Below are 15,830 nucleotides of genomic sequence, written 5' to 3' on the forward strand. Positions count from 1 at the left end.
CAGAGATAGTCAGACAGGTGACAGCAAGCAATTTTTTTCTTTCTTTTTTTTCTTTTTGGTCGGTCATAGGGCTTGAACTCTGGGCTTGGACGCTGTCTCTGCGTTCTTCAGCTCAAGGCGAGCGCTCTACCACTTGAGCCACAGCACCACTTCCAGTTTTCTAGTGGTTTATTGTAGATAAGAGTCTCATGGACTTTTCTACCTGGGCTGGCTTTGAACCACAATCCTCAGATCTCAGCCTCCTGAGTAGCTAGGATTATAGGCATGAGCCACCGGCACCCGGCAAGCAATTTATTTCTTAATGCAAAAATCCCTCCCCTCTGTTCCTTATCTGAGTACTGTGAGGTGTACAATCTTCCCCAACTACCCTAAGTTTCATTATATTCCTGAGTAACTCTAATGCACGTTCCTCTTAGAATGGGCTCTGCTTGTGTAGCCCCTTGGTTTGTTGTGCTGGGAAGGCATGTAGGGCATGCACACCGTGCATCCTCCATGCTCCATCCTCACGTCCCATTTGCCTCAGGACCCACCAGGTACATCGCCTCGTGACAAGACACGGAGTCATTGTATAAACAAGCAGCTTTCCACTTGGGCCGCATGCATTATCTCCAGAGTGGACCACCTCTGACTTTATTTCCCACAGTGGTCATCGATTCTGATTCTGATTGTAGCGCTGTCAGGCACGGGAACAAGTGGCCGAGGCCGGTGGCTTTCCATAAGGCTGATCCTAAACCTGGGATCTGTAAAATCTACCCTGTTAGCGGAGTTCATGCTGTACTGGGTTCTACACAGTTTTAAGTGAGCATTATTGCACCAACATGGTTTGGAGCCTCACTTCCAGTTCAGCAGCTGGTGACAGCCATGCCCAACTTTTATTACATGTGTGTCATCATGTCCAGCTTACTATTTACCTGTTACCATGTCCAGCTTCTTACTACATATACATCACTGTGTCCATATATACCTGTCACCATGTCCAACGTTTACTACATGTGTGGCACTGTGTCCAGCTTCTTAGTATGCCTGTCATCATGCCCAGCTTCTTACTATACATGTGTCACTGTGCCTTAGTTTCTTAGTTGTCTCTTTCTGAAAGCTAATATAAACATGTATTTTTTCCCTCCTTTTCCCCCCAGTGGTTGCATATTTTATTCTCCATCTTGTTTTTCTCGGAATAACAATGTATCTTGGAAAATTTGATACACCAGTAAGGCAATGTAAAGAGAATAGGATGCTTTCAGTGAAAGTAAAAGAGAAGATGTTAAGATACTGTATTTTTGGGATAATCTTTGCCACCTATTATGAACATTTTCATCCTTTCCATTTGCAAGTGTCATTATTTAAAGTAATGGTGATATTTTTCTCATATGTGAATGCAAATCTAAAATACACCAAGCCATGATATATTATACAAGTCAGTAGACATTCACGCAGAGTGGGACCAAAGGAGGATACTCTTAGGAGGGGAACAGTGCTTATGTGCCTCTGACCATATAAAATAATATTTATTAAAATGAACTCCAGGAAATGAAAACAAGGTTTTCTTTGTTGTTGTTTTTGTTTTCTTTTCTTTTCTTTTTGTCTTGTTTTTGGGAGGGTAAGGAGGCACAGAAATGGTGGGACAAAGGGTTACAAATGCAGCGGTGGTTCTTACTGGAGTACATTATTTATTTCCACAGCTCTGTACTCTGTGATTCTGTTCTGTGTGTTCTTCTGGATTCCTTTTGTGTACTTCTACTATGAAGAGAAGGATGATGATGATGCTAGGAAGTGCACTGTAAGTTTTCCCTAAAGTTGTTATCATTTTCATTAATTAAAAATGATGGCTTTTTCAAGAAATGACATGACCCCAGTGAGTCCAGTTAGATCAGGCTTTGTCTAATAGAAATACATGTGAAATTTGAAACTTCCTCATGTTCAGCTTCAAGTAAAAAGAAACGGTTGAATGTAGTTTTAACTATAAACCTTGTATTAACCATAACTGAAATATCATGAAATATTATAAATACAATATTAAATTTCTTTTTCACACTGTCTTTGGCATTTCCATGGTCTTTTACACTTATAGATTTGGAACCAACTAAATTTCAAATCCTTAGGTATATAAAGCTTGTGATTATTACCATTATTGTTGTTTTGTATGTGCCAGTCCTGGGGTTTGAACTCAGGCCTCACATTCTTGCTTGGCTTCTTGGACCATGGCTAGTGTTCTACCACTTGAGCCACACCTCCACTTCTGGCTTTATGCTGGTTAATTGAGGTGTTTGGCTTCAAATCACATCCTGAGAACTTAGCCTCCTGAGTAGGTAGGGTTACAGGCCTGAGACATCAGCACTTGGATAATTCTTTTTTCTTTTTGTCTGTCATGGGATATGAACTCTGGGCCTGGGTGCCATCCCTCAGCTCTTCAGCAAGGCAGCTGCTCTACCACTTGAGCCACAGCACCACTTCCAGTTTTCTGAGTGGTTTATTAGAGATAACTTTCAGTTTTCTGAGTGGTTTATTAGAGGTAAGAGTCTCAAAGACTTTCCTGCCCTGGCTGGCTTTGAACCATGAATCTCAGTTCTCAGCCTCCTGATTATCTAGGATTACCAGCCTGAGCCACTGGCACCCGGCTTAATTCATAAATTTTAAAATGGATTTATATTGAATATCAAATAGAACTACATTAACCATAGACAGAATATCAGATTCTTTACATTAACTGCCTGAGCTGACTTCTGACTTTGATCCTTCTGCCACTTGTCACCTGAGTAGCTGGGATTATAAACAACCACTACCAGGCCTGGTAGTTAACTAAAGTACTACTAAATATAATTGTGGAGAATTTTAAAAGTATATTAACTTTTTCTAGTCAAGTTGGGCCTCTATAGATGGCCTGGATGGTTTAGAGACAGAAAATCTACTAATACATGGTAGCTAGCAGATCAAAGAAGAAAATAGCTTGTTGAAAGATATATATTAAAGCAATATTTAAAATTTTTTTCAGTGGGAAGGCAACATGATAGAAATAAATATCTTTGCTGGGCATGGTGGCTCACGCCTGTAATCCTAACTACTCAGGAGGCTGAGATCTGAGGATTGCGGTTCAAAGCCAGCCTCGGCAGGAAAGTCTGTGAAACTCTTATCTCCAATAAACCACCAGAAAACTGGAAGTGGCGCTGTGGTAGCATGCTAGTCTTGAGCTGAAGAGCTAATGGACAGTGCTCAGGCCCAGAGTTCAAGCCCCACGACTGACAAAAAAAAAAGAAAAGAAAGAAATATCTTTTTTTATTGAATCACAGAAATTGGTTTTATGCCTTGTTGCTATTTTATTAAAATACAAAACAAAAAATGAATTCAAAACCTAGCATCATGCTTAATCTTAAGAGTTTTTGCATTAGGATCAGGTGCATTTTAAGTAACTCCTGGATGACAGTTGGTGTCTGGTGATAGGAAGTAATAACAGAGTCCAGCTTATTATTTGCAGATACTAAGCCACTTCCTATTTGGAAGGTGAGGCCACACATTTCTTAGAACCTCAGCGTGATTTATGTTGTCACTTCCCTTCCCTTGACTGATCTCAGGATCCTCAGTTTTATCCCTAAGTACTCTTGACTCCTTTGTGGATGAGGATTTACTACATTAAACGTGAGGCCAATGTCTACAGGGTACTTTGTTGGAGATCTCGTTGGTCTGAGAGGACAGATAATGTGATGTTGAGAGATTTAAGTTCTTCTTGGAGAATATTAGCTTTTGGTCCCTCTTCAGAGTTTTCCATATTTGTTAGTCCTCTGAATTCCATTATGGAATCCAAACATAACCTACACATTCCTAAGGTTTTTTTTTCTATTCCTTGTTTAATCCCCTGTGACCAGTGTGGCTTGAGGAAATGATTTCATCTCTAGGGCCTTAGTTTCCTTGTCTTTAAAGTGGGGATGAGAACAGCTGTCTGTGTTGTTGTGAGAATTAAGGAAGTCAAAGTGTCAGATTCTTCTAATAGTGCTTTGTACATGTATATACATGTACACATACATAGCCAGGCATGGTAGTGCAATCCTGTAATCTGACCACTCAGGAGTTGAGACAGGAGTATCACAGGTTTGAGGCTGGCCTGGGCTGCCCCTCCCCACTCCCCCCCCCCAAATTACACATATGTATCAAACTATGTAAGTATAGGTACACATATATAAACATAGTCTTGTAAAATACATGCATTTGTTTATGCATATGTATTTATATGTAATAATATATCTATTCTTTATATTTACCAGAACACATATCCTGACAGTATATGAAATGTTTATTGTGGTTATAGCCCATTTTGATGAATTGGATTAGAAGTATTGTTTCTGATTGCTATATATTTATATAAATGCTTTATTAAATAGTTGGATAATACCCATTGGAGCTCACAAAGGTCTGACCCTAAAAATTTTAACTGATTTTTGCAGATTCTTAAGATTTTGTATGCCAGTTAGTTTTCTTTAAATCTTAAGGTTTCTTTACAATAGTTGAGCCTTTATACTGTTGATTTCAATGCACATTTGTCATGAATGCTGTCTTGTACTGTTATAAGACTTGTGTGCAGTTAGGGATTGCTGAATGACCTGTTTTCCCATGGACATGTAGCAGGTTAAAGCGGCACTCAAGTACACCTTGGGATTTGTTCTGATTTGCGGACTTCTTCTTCTAGTTGGGTAAGTCTTATTTTTTTTCCGACCTGATAATGGAAATAGAAGCATCTGAATAACAACAAAAGCTCCTCTGGGTTTCACACAAATGTGAATGTTTCATCCACATGTGGGTAACGTGCTGCCATCTCTTTAGACCTGGAAGTGTCATCGCTTGTCTGAATGGCAGTTCCTTCCTCCACCACAGCACTTTACTGAAATGCTTCTCTAATAATGAGGCCGGGAGCATTGGGGGTGTTGGTAATTTTCTCATCAGTATTTCAGGCTTGGTGTGTTTTTCAAGGTGGTCAGCCAGTCCTCTTGCAGCTCTTCAGTAACTGTGGTCAATAAAGATGTTTCAGCTAGCCAGGTGCCTCATACCTGTAATCTCAGCTACTCAGGATCGAGGGTTCAAGTCACCCCAGGCAGGAAATTCCATGAGACTCTTATCTCCAATTAACCAGCCGAAAGCTGGAAGTAGAGCTGTGGTTAAAGTGGCAGAGCTCTTGTATTGAATGAAAAAGCTGAGGGATTCAAGCTCAGGCCCCAAGTTCAAGCCCCAGTACTGGCACAAAAATAAAATATGTAGGGCTGGGAAGGTGACTCAGTGGTAGAGTGCTTGCCTTGCATGCCTGAGACCCTGGGTTCGATTCTTCAGCACCACATAAACAAAAAAAAAAAGAAAGAAAAAAGCCGGAAGTGCTGCTGTGTTCAAGTGGTAGAGCACTAGCCTTGGGCTGAAGAGCTGAGTGACAGTGCCCAGGCCCAGAGTTCAGGCCCCACGACCGGACCCAAAATAAATAAATAAATAAATAAAATATGTAAATAAAACTTAACTTATATACATACAGGTAACCAGGTAGTTTGTTTATATACATACAGGTAACCAGGTAGTTTGTTTATATACATACAGGTAACCAGGTAGTTTGTCGGTCCTGGTGTAGAGCCTGAGAAGCATTAAGATGTAAAAGGACACTGGCTGAGTTGCTCTCACAGTTGTGCAAGATGCAAGTCTGTGGTCAGGATGTTAGTAGGTGTGCTCTGTAGTGTGTAGGGGTCTCTTCTTGGTCTGTGGTGGGGGTAGGGGTCTCTTCCTGGACTGTGGTGGTGGGGGTCTCTCTTCCTGGTCTTGTGGTGAGGAAGCATCTCTCTTCCTAGTCTTGTGAGTGGGATCTTTCTTCCTGTTCTCTGGTGGGGAGGAGTCTCTCTTCCTGGTCTGTGGTATGGGTAGGGTCTCTCTTCCTGTTCTTTGGTGGGGAAGGGGTCTCTCTTCCTGCTCTGTGGTGGGGAGGGGTCTCTTCCTGCTCTGTGGTGCGGAGGGGTCTCTCTTCTTGCTCTGTGGTGGGGAAGGGTCTCTTCCTCGTCTCTGGGGGCATCTGTCTTCCTGCTCTTTCTCCTGAGCTGCTATGAGAGTTCTATGGAGTCTCTTCCTCCTCTTATAAGGTCTCTACCCCCCCATTGGGCTGGGAAGGTGGCTCAGTGGTAGAGCGCTTGCCTTACATACAGGAGGCCCTGGGTTCGATTCCTCAGTACCACATAAGCAGAAAAAAAAGGCCGGAAGTGGCGCTGTGGCTCAGGTGGTAGAGCATTCGCCTTGAGCTGAAGAGCTGAGGGACAGCGCCCAGGCCCAGATTTTAGGCCCCATGACCGGACCCAAAAAAAAAAAAAGGTCTCTGTCCTGTGGACGCAGGCTCCCTATGCCTCCTCTAACATGAAGTAGGTTCAGCAAGCCCTAAATCCAGGTGTGTGGGATTGGAGTAACACTTGAGCATAGGGTGTGGCTACAGTGCTAGGCCTGCCTGGCAAGCATGAGGCTCCAGTTCAAGCTGACTCAGTACTAGCAAAAACCAGATGAATCAGTAAAGAAGCAAAAACCCTTAGCATGACTTCATTAAATGCTCAGGAGACACAGGGCAATCAATAAAACATATTAACTGAGTGGCTGAAATCAGCCTGGAATATTTGATGCATGAGTAAAAGTGTGGTGTGAATTTAAACCTTCCTGTCCTTTCAAAACCAAAACAACCACCAAAGAAATCCAGTGTGCTGTTTGGAGTGTTCCCAGGGCAGCAAGAAGACACCACAGTAGCCATTGGTTAGCCATCGGTGCGCCAGGAGTCTTGGGTGTCATGCTTAAGATTTTCTGAAGTCCGGTGCCAGTGGCTTATGCTTGGAATCCTAGCTACTCAGGGGACTGAGATCTGAAGATCACAATTCAAAGTCTTCCCAGGCAGGAAAGTCCGTGAGTTACCTCCAATAAACTACTCACAAAAGGTGGAAGTAGTGTTGTGGATCAAGTGGTTGAGTGCTAGCCTTGAGCAGAAGGTGGTCATGGGTGATACCCAGGCCCTGAGTTCAAGCCCCAGGACCAGAAAAAAAATTGTGGGTCATGTGCTAGTAAGCTATGGAAGCCAGTGATGATATGTGCATCGTCTGGGTGTGAACACAGGAAAGTGTTACATATGGCTGCTTCAGAAGTTCCCCAAACCGAGTGTTGAAGTCGATGAGGGTCTGTTGTTGATGTGATCATTGTATTTCGGGTGAGAGGTGTGAGTCAGAACAAGAGAAGTTTCAGTGAGCAGAAAGGAAGAGAGACTATCTGAAAGACAGGTAGAACCTGACCTGACAACAGATAAGAAGTGAAAGTCTCACTTTGAGCTCTGTTGAATTCATCACTCATTCCATGTCTGCTGGCCAGCATTAGCCATTCTCTTTCCACAGAGATCATGTGTTGAGCTGAGTGAGATTGGGTGTGCCATGTTTTTATTGTTTTATTATCTGTAGGGGTGTGAGGAAAAGTGGTAATCTATGCTGCAGATTGGTACTTGTACCATGCCTTTGAGAACTAAACTATCTCTCTCTGTCTCTCTGTCTCTCTGTCTCTCTGTCTCTCTGTCTCTCTGTCTCTCTGTCTCTCTCTCTCTCTCTCTCTCTCTCTCTCTCTCCTTTTTGTGCTGATTCTGGGACTTGAACTCAGGGCCTGGATGTTGTCCCTTAGTTTTTTTGCTCAAGGATGGCACTCTACAACTTCAGCCACAGATTCACTTCCAGCCTTTGTGCTGGTTAATTAAAGATAAGAGTGTCGTGAGCTATTCTGCCCTGGTGACTTCGAGCAGGATTTCAAGCCTCCTGAGTAGCTAGGATTACAGGTGTGAGCCACTGCGCCCATCTGAGCTTTTTATTTTTAAAGTCACTAAACAGCTCTTTTCTCCTTTGTAGTGCTTTTGTCCCACTGTCGCTTCCCAGCAACAAAAACTCTACAGAGTGGGAGAAAGTGAAGTTCCTGTTCGAAGAACTTGGAAGTAGTCGTAAGTATTCTTTAAAGAAAAATCCACAGTACCTTTTCTAATCCTTTGGAGTTTACTTTGCTACGAGGTTGATTATGTAGTTCTGGTTAAATTTGTGCTGGAGAAATCAGGAGCTCTGGGTTGTTAGGTCCACTCTGTCTAGCTATTATGAAGCTATTTTCTTGGCCTCTGAATAAAATTACCATGTTCAAAAGAAATATTTCAGCCAGGTAATGGTGGCTCAAGCCTAGCTATTCAGGATCTGAGGATTGTGGTTTGAAGCCAGCCCAGGCAGGAAGCCTGAGACTCTTTTTTTCTTTCTTTTTCTTTTTTTGGTAGCTTGTGGGGCTTGAACTCTGGGCTTGGGCACTGTCCCTGCACTCTTCAGCTCAAGGCCAGCACTCTACTACTTGAGCCACAGCGCCACTTCCAGGCCTGAGACTCTTATCTCCAATAACAACAAAAATCCATATGTGGAGCTGTGGCCCAAGTGGTAGATCACCAACCTTCAACAAAGAGCTAAGAGACAGAGAGCCTCAACCCTGAGTTAAAGCCCCAGTACTAAGACAAGTAAAAAAAAAAAAAAAAGGAAAAAGAAATATTTCAGTAGTAAAGATCCTTAGCATTTCCATGTGATTCACTGAGTTATTCTATAACATTATTCTAATATCTTAAGGAATGTGCTGCATAAGTTGATTTTTACTCTTCATCATTCATTATCAAGAGAGCTCCTATATTGTTGTTTGCAGTGCAGTAATTTTTTATGGAGGACTAAAAATACATGAATTGAAATGCTTTGTTTTAAATTTATTTCACCAAAGTATTTGGCATTGCATTTCCAGAATATCTCTTTAACCTGACCCAGGTGACCTAGATCTTTAAAGAAAAATTTTTAAAAAGGCAGGTTGGGTGAATAGAAGGTTATTTAATCACTGAAAATAATCTTTGCCATTGAAATGAGATACCAAAAATGTAAAACATTGCTCAAAAATGTTTACATTTGACTTTGATTTTGTAAGACACCTACAGTACTTATTTTTATAAGCATTTACACTGAGAACTGTTATTGCTTTTGTGTTTATTCGTTCTGATTGGTCAGGTACATTCTTTGGCCATCAATTTTTGCTTTTTACTCAGGAAACATTAAGTACTGCCCTGGAATCTGCCCCTTGTTTTTCACTTAAGATTTCATTTTGCTAATTGTGGCCCATTAATATCTTGCTGATACCAGCAAGAGCAGGGCTGGCATCTTTTAGTGGATTGCCAAGATTTATGAACAAGGATCCTACTTTTGAGAAATAAATTGTTTCTTTTCTTTCATTAATTGCTTGAGGGCTTTGAACATTGCTCTTCTCCTTGGATGTGATCTCACAAGTCAATGTGTTCTTTGAGGACAGAATAACTTGAACCAGTGACTAGATAGGTAGCGTTATTCTGAGTTTGGTACCCTCACTTTCTTTAGTTCCTTATTTTTTCAGATCCTTAGCATACCATATTCTAGAGAACATTTATGCTACTATATCTGCTGCTTTTAAAGGTTAAAAACAGTCGCCCAAGTGTTCTTAATTTGAAGATTTATTTCCTTATCCCACTTCTCGATATTTCTTGGGCATCAAAGATATATACATTTTTTGAATAGACACTTTACATAGTAAAATGTATATTGCTTATGCAGGTGCAACAAAGGTTAGTTGATTGCAGTCAAGGTGTAGGACAGACATATCCATTGCTTCAGATAGTATACCTGTTCAGTTAGTATCTCTGTTCAGTTAGTATCTCTGACAAGAGAAACTACTGTTTCAACTATCACTAATGCAAATTTGCAGTTCTGCTTTATATAGACCTTTTCTCACTAAATAATGTTTTTAAATACTTGCAGCCAACTAATGTGCTTTGTGAATGTACCATAACTTCTTTATCATTTCTTTATTCCATGGATAAACACTTCACATATGTGTTTGTGGGTATTAATACCCAGATCTTAGTCCCTGCCTTATCAAAAGAGTATCTTCAGTCTTTTTTTTTGCCTAATTATCACATTTTACCCAGATTGTTTGATCTTTTTGTTGTGTGCTAGTACTGAGTCTTACACTGTTGTACTCTCGTATGGTTTCTCTCTCACTCTTCCACTTGAGCCATGCCTCTAGTCCATCATTTTACCGGTAAACTGGATATAGTGTCTCCAATTTCTGCCTGATCTGGCTTTGTACTGTGATTCTCAGATTGAAGCCTCCTCAGTAGCTAGGATTACAGGCATGAGCCACTGGTACCCAGCTCATGTTTCATTTTTGATAGAGGATCTTACTCCAATAGCCAAGGATGCCTTTGGACTCTTGGTCTTCCTGTCTCTCAGAGTGCTGGGATTATAGGCATGTTCTTCCACACTCTACTAACATTCCTTTTTTTTTTTTTTAAGTATTACATTTGAAAAGACTTTCTATGTTTGCTTTTATTTTTCTCCCAAGTTGACAATCCTTGTGAGTTAAAAAGTGAAATAAGGGCTGGGAAGGTGGCTTAGTGGTGGAGTGCTTGCCTTGCATGCATGAGGCACTGGATTCAATTCTTCAGCACTACATAAGCAGAAAAAGCCGGAAGTGGTGCTGTGGCTCAAGTGGTAGAGTGCTAGCCTTGAGCTGAAGAGCTGAGGGACAGCGCCCAGGCCCAGAGTTCAGGCCTCATAACCAACAACAACAACAAAAAAGTGAAATAAATGTTTAATATGTTAGTTTTAGGCTATATATTGCTCTATTACTTGAAGACTAAGGAAAGTGAAACTGAGAAAGACCAAGATTGAGAGAAGGGCAGAAGTACAATCAGTGGCTCCCTGTAGACAGTTGTTGACCAGGCCTGTAGAGAGCATAAGAGTTGAAAGGAAGCAATTCTTAGATAATCTGAAGGCTCGTATACAAATCTGTTTTTGAAGGCCCTCTAAAAACTCTTCTTCCCAGTCAGCATTGCAGTGTTAAGGACATAGCTTGTTTCTTGTTTTATTCCTCCACAATGTGGAATGACTCTTCGTTTCTTTGTTGTTGCGGTTGTTCTGGCATTTGGGCTTAAATTCAGAGCCTCTCGCTATCCTTTAGCTTTTTTGCTCATGGCTAGATGGCACCACTTCTGGTTTTTTTGGTGGTTAATTGGAGATGAATCTCATGGACTTTTCCTGCCCTGAGCCTAGCTTCAGCCATGACCCTCCGATTCTGAGCCTTCTGAGTATCTAGGATTTCAAGCATGAGCCACCAGCACTGGGTAGGAGGAGTCTTAATTTCTACACAGTACTTGATGAGTATCAGCACATGAATGTCGTATACGTATGTGTTTCACACTTTTCCTCCTTTGCAGATGGCCTGGCTGCATTGTCATTTTCCATTAGTTCTCTCACGCTAATTGGAATGTTGGCAGCTATAACGTACACAGTAAGTGTCCTGTGACCATTGCCTGATAATCAAAGCAATTCTTTTACCTTAGTAATCTCTTCAGCCTAGTTCTGTTTTCATTTTTTCCACTCTCCCACTTTTTTATAACTGCCAAGTTTGGTAATAAGCATTTAGTCATAAATATTTTATTTATGCTTATGAAACTTAGTATATAAAAACCAATTATATAACTTGGGAACCTTAAAGGTAGTTATAGACTCTACAGTAATAGGTCTACAGATGTATAAGTAACTAGAACTATCTACTACTAATTCAGTCTGTTACTAATATCAATATCTGCTACTAATTCAGTAGATATACCTTATTTGGGACTATAGGATGTTTGTGGTTTTTTTAAAATTAAAAGTAGTTTTACAAAAGAGTTTCAGTTCAACATATTAGTTTGTACGTACAGTATATCTTGGTCAGAGACACTCCTTCGTAGTCTCCTCATCTCCCAACCCCATCCATCTCAGTTTACCTGGTTTCATTTTCACCTATGTACGTCGAATATTGTGACTATTTGCCAACCTTTTTCTCTTCATTTGTCTACCCCTTCCTAATAACCCTCCCCTACAATGAATTCCTAGAATTCATTTTGATAAAGTGTGAGTTTATACCATACTTGTTAATACTTTTGTATCTATGCAGACAACTATGTTTACAAATATATTCATAATTTAGATCAAACTTAAATATGAGAGAAAACATGTACCCTTTGTCTCTCTGGGCCTGAATCACAACATGCTTTTTTCCAAGTTGGTCCATTTCCCTGAAAATGACATCATGTTCTTCCTGGTGGATTAGAAGAAGACCATGGTATAACACACACACACACATACACACACACACACACACACACACACGCACGCACTCACGCACGCACGCACGCACAAAATTGTATTTTCTTAATCCATTTGTCCATTGTAGGATAACTGAGCTATTTCCCTAATGTGACTATCGTGAATAGTGCAGCAATATCATTTGTAATCTGTGGAATAAATGCCCAGGAGTGGTGTGGCTGGATTTTAGGTTCTGTGTTCAGTTATTAAGGGTTCTCCAAAGCCTTCCTGAGGGCTGCACCAGCTTGCATTCCACCAACAGTGTCTTAGGGCTCCTTCCCCACATCCCGCTAGCACCTGTGTTTGTAGTCTTAGTGAGATGGATTCTCGGTGTGGTTTTGATTTACATTCCTGTTGCAGCCAGCTATGCTGAGGATGTCTTCATGTACTTATTGGCTTTTTTTTTTTACTTCTTATTCTGAGAAGACTGTATTTAACTCTTTAGTCCATTTATTAATTGGGTTGATTCTTTGAGGGCTTAGTTTATTAAGCAAAACAAAAACAGTGCTGGAGGTATATCACAATTCCAGACTCAGACTTCACTACAGAGCTATAGTAATAAAAACAGCTTGATACTGACACAAAAACAGGGCTGAAGACCAATGGAACAGACTAGAAGACCCAAAAATAAACCCATATACTTACAACTATCTAATATTTGACAAAGGAAACAAAAATATATATTGAACAAAAACTTCAACGAACAATGGTAGGGAAAATTGTACATCCATATGTCGAAGACTGAAAATGGATTCCTCTCTGTCACCTTATACTAATATCAACTCAAAATGGGTCAAAGACCTCAGTGTCAAACCTCAAAGGCAGAAGGGGAAACATTACAGTATAACTTATTGGCATAGGCAAGAACTTTGAGCGGAGTTCAGGAGCTCAACAAATTGGAGAGAGAATTGACAAATGGGATTGCATTAGGCTCAAAAGTTTCGGCACAGCAAACGACATAGTTACTAATCTAAAAAATCTACAGAATGGGAGATCTTTTTTTCCCAATTGTATATCTGACAAAGGCTTAGTATCCAGAATATCTGTAGAATTTGATTTTGGTGGGGGAAGGGGGAGTTCGTCATGGGGTTTGAACTCTGGGCCTGGGCACTGCCCCTCAGCTCTTCAGCTCAAGGCTAGCTCTTTACCACTTGAGCCACAGTGCCACTTCTGGTTTTCTGGTGGTTAATTGGAGATAAATTCTCACGGACTTTCCTGCCTGGGCTGGCTTTGAACAGCAATCCTCAGATCTCAGGCTCCTGAGTAGCTAGGATTACAGGTTGAACCACCGGCAGCCAGTGAATTAGATATTTTTTATAGCTTAATATTTTTCTAGGATATAGAGTCCTAATAATTCTCCAACTCTGTTGTTAATATGAATTACAAAGGATTGACAAGCTTAGATACAGACTTCTGTTTAGCTCTTTTGTTCAGATTATAGAAGAAAAGGCACAAATAATTTTTTTAATATACCATTCTCCCTACTGCATTAGTGTTGTACAAGAAGCATTAAAATAACCTGGGGCTGGGAAGGTGGTTCAGTGGTAGAGCACTTGCCTTGCATGCCTGAGACCCTGGGTTCGATTCCTCAGCACCACATAAGCAAAAAGAAAAAAGCTGAAAGTGGCGCTGTAGCTCAAGTGGTAGAGCACTAGCCTTGAGCTGAAGAGCTGAGGGACAGCGCCCAGGCCCAGAGTTCAAGCCCCATGACCAGACCCCAAAAAAACATAAAACAAAAAACCTGGAACCTTTTCACATTAATAAAGTCTGTGTTTAAAGCATTCTTGGTGAAAGGTAGTGGTTTTCCCAATACATCATCCTCTAGATATAAAAGAAATGGGCTGTTGGTGACAGCAGCATTTCATGTCTCATGTGTCTGTCATTCATGGGCCCTAAAATGTAATAAAGAAGCCTTAGACACAGTTTAGTATACTTGAGTTGCTTACTATGGATACTCAGTTGTGTTTTTAAGTGTTAGCACAAAAGGCCTTTGCCATTTGAAGCCCACTGGTGATTATCTTCCCTTCTCATGGAGTGAACGAAAGCAAGTCCGTTATTTGTCTTTAAGAAGCAGTCACAATGGGCTGGGAAGGTGGCTCAGTGGTAGAGCGCTTGCCTTACATGCATGAGGCCCTGGGTTCAATTTCTCAGCACCACATAAGCAAAAAGAAAAAAGCCAGAAGTGGCGCTGTGGCTCAAGTGGTAGAGTGCTAACCTTGAGCTGAATTGCTGAGGGACAGCGCCCAGGCCCAGAGTTCAGGCCCCATGCCCGGACCCAGAAAAAAAAAAAAGAAGCAGTCACAAATTTGATACAAATCAGTAGTTAGATCTGGAGTTCTGCTTGCTGTTGTGGGACTGATTCATTAGGCGGGTTCTGGGTGTGATGTCTTTCTCTTCTAACCTTCCTGCATCAGTCTTGTCCAGATTTAAATTGGTGTAGAAAATTCTTCACAGAAATTTTTTTTTAACATGGACTTTTCATAGTTTTATTTTTGAGTCTTCACAGAGATTTTTGAAGGTCAAGTGATACTTTGATAACTATAGGAAAATGAGACTAGCAGTAGATAAAGAGATTAGTCAGGAAAGTGGCTCTGGTGGCTCACACCTGTAAACCTAGCCACTCAGAGGTTAATATCTGAGGATCAGAGTTCAAAGCCAGCCCTGGTAGCAAAGTGTGTGAGATTCTTATCTCCAATTAACCAGTAAAAAGCTGGAAGTGGATTTGTGGCCTTAAGTGGAAAAATCAAACATGAGCACAAGACTGAGAGTTGAAAAAAAAAAAAAAAGGACTCCTTGGAACCTTTAAAAGAAAGCAGCCTAGCTGGTGCTATGACTTTAGCCCTGTGAGCCCCAGAACTATTGAAAATGGTTGCTGTACTGCTGCCACCCTAACCTTGGAGGAATCTGCTTTGTAACTAGAGATCCAGTTTGGCTGTGTGTTGCACGTGCTTTACATTGTGTACTGTGTCCTGCATCTGCGCTGTCCAGGCGTCCTCAGCCAGCACTGGTGCCTCCTACTCCTCAGTTTAGGAATTCAGGAAGGTGTTTCACCATTTATAAAAACCTTCAGTTCATTCACTGCGGTCTTGTGCCTGGTAGAGTACCATTTTTGTGTCCCACGGGCCACACCCATGCTGTATATGTCTACATCTTATGACTGACTATGCTGGAAGATTCTCCAGGAACAAATGAACTAGCATGTGCTGCCCGTGGGTGAGGACTGGCCATAGGGGGAGAGGCCTGTATGTGCTTCCTGCCTGCAGCAGCACCAGGTTGCCCTGGCTCCCCAGCCAAGTCCTCTGACTCAGGAACGCACCCCCATCCGGTACACACCTTCTCTTAGGGCTTCTGACAGTCACTTGCAAGGGTTGGTGTTTCCTTTGCCTTTGTTTCTCTTACACTAAATATTCATGAGGTTACAGAAAAGATTTTAAAACAATTTGGTGATTTTTGGGGGGAAGTCAAAATAAGTAAAATCCGTGGCAGTATAGCGAACCTAGCATGTTTAGCCTTGCTGATTCTCCAGAAATTCCCTAGAGGGCAGTAGTAAGCAGTAAAAAAATGTTTGGAAAGGATACTGTGTCTACATATTTTTTCAAGAAGTCTGAGACTAAATTGAAAATATGGCTATTTAAG

The 15,830-nt window shown here is 41.2% G+C and overlaps 1 protein-coding gene across 1 annotated transcript in view; it reads left to right on the top strand.

Moving 5' to 3' along the window:
• Positions 1-15,830, top strand: part of Lmbrd1 (LMBR1 domain containing 1) — a 60,191-nt gene that overhangs the window by 13,562 nt on the left and 30,799 nt on the right. The window contains exons 4-7 of the mRNA XM_070010835.1: positions 1,680-1,777; positions 4,612-4,679; positions 7,872-7,960; positions 11,279-11,352. Of these exons, the coding sequence (XP_069866936.1) occupies positions 1,680-1,777; positions 4,612-4,679; positions 7,872-7,960; positions 11,279-11,352 (329 nt within the window). The remainder of the gene's footprint in view (positions 1-1,679; positions 1,778-4,611; positions 4,680-7,871; positions 7,961-11,278; positions 11,353-15,830) is intronic.

Source organism: Dipodomys merriami, unplaced genomic scaffold, assembly GCF_024711535.1.
Source record: "Dipodomys merriami isolate MVZ:Mamm:240054 unplaced genomic scaffold, mDipMer1.0.p SCAF_8, whole genome shotgun sequence".
In the NCBI taxonomy this organism is placed as follows: domain Eukaryota; kingdom Metazoa; phylum Chordata; class Mammalia; order Rodentia; family Heteromyidae; genus Dipodomys; species Dipodomys merriami.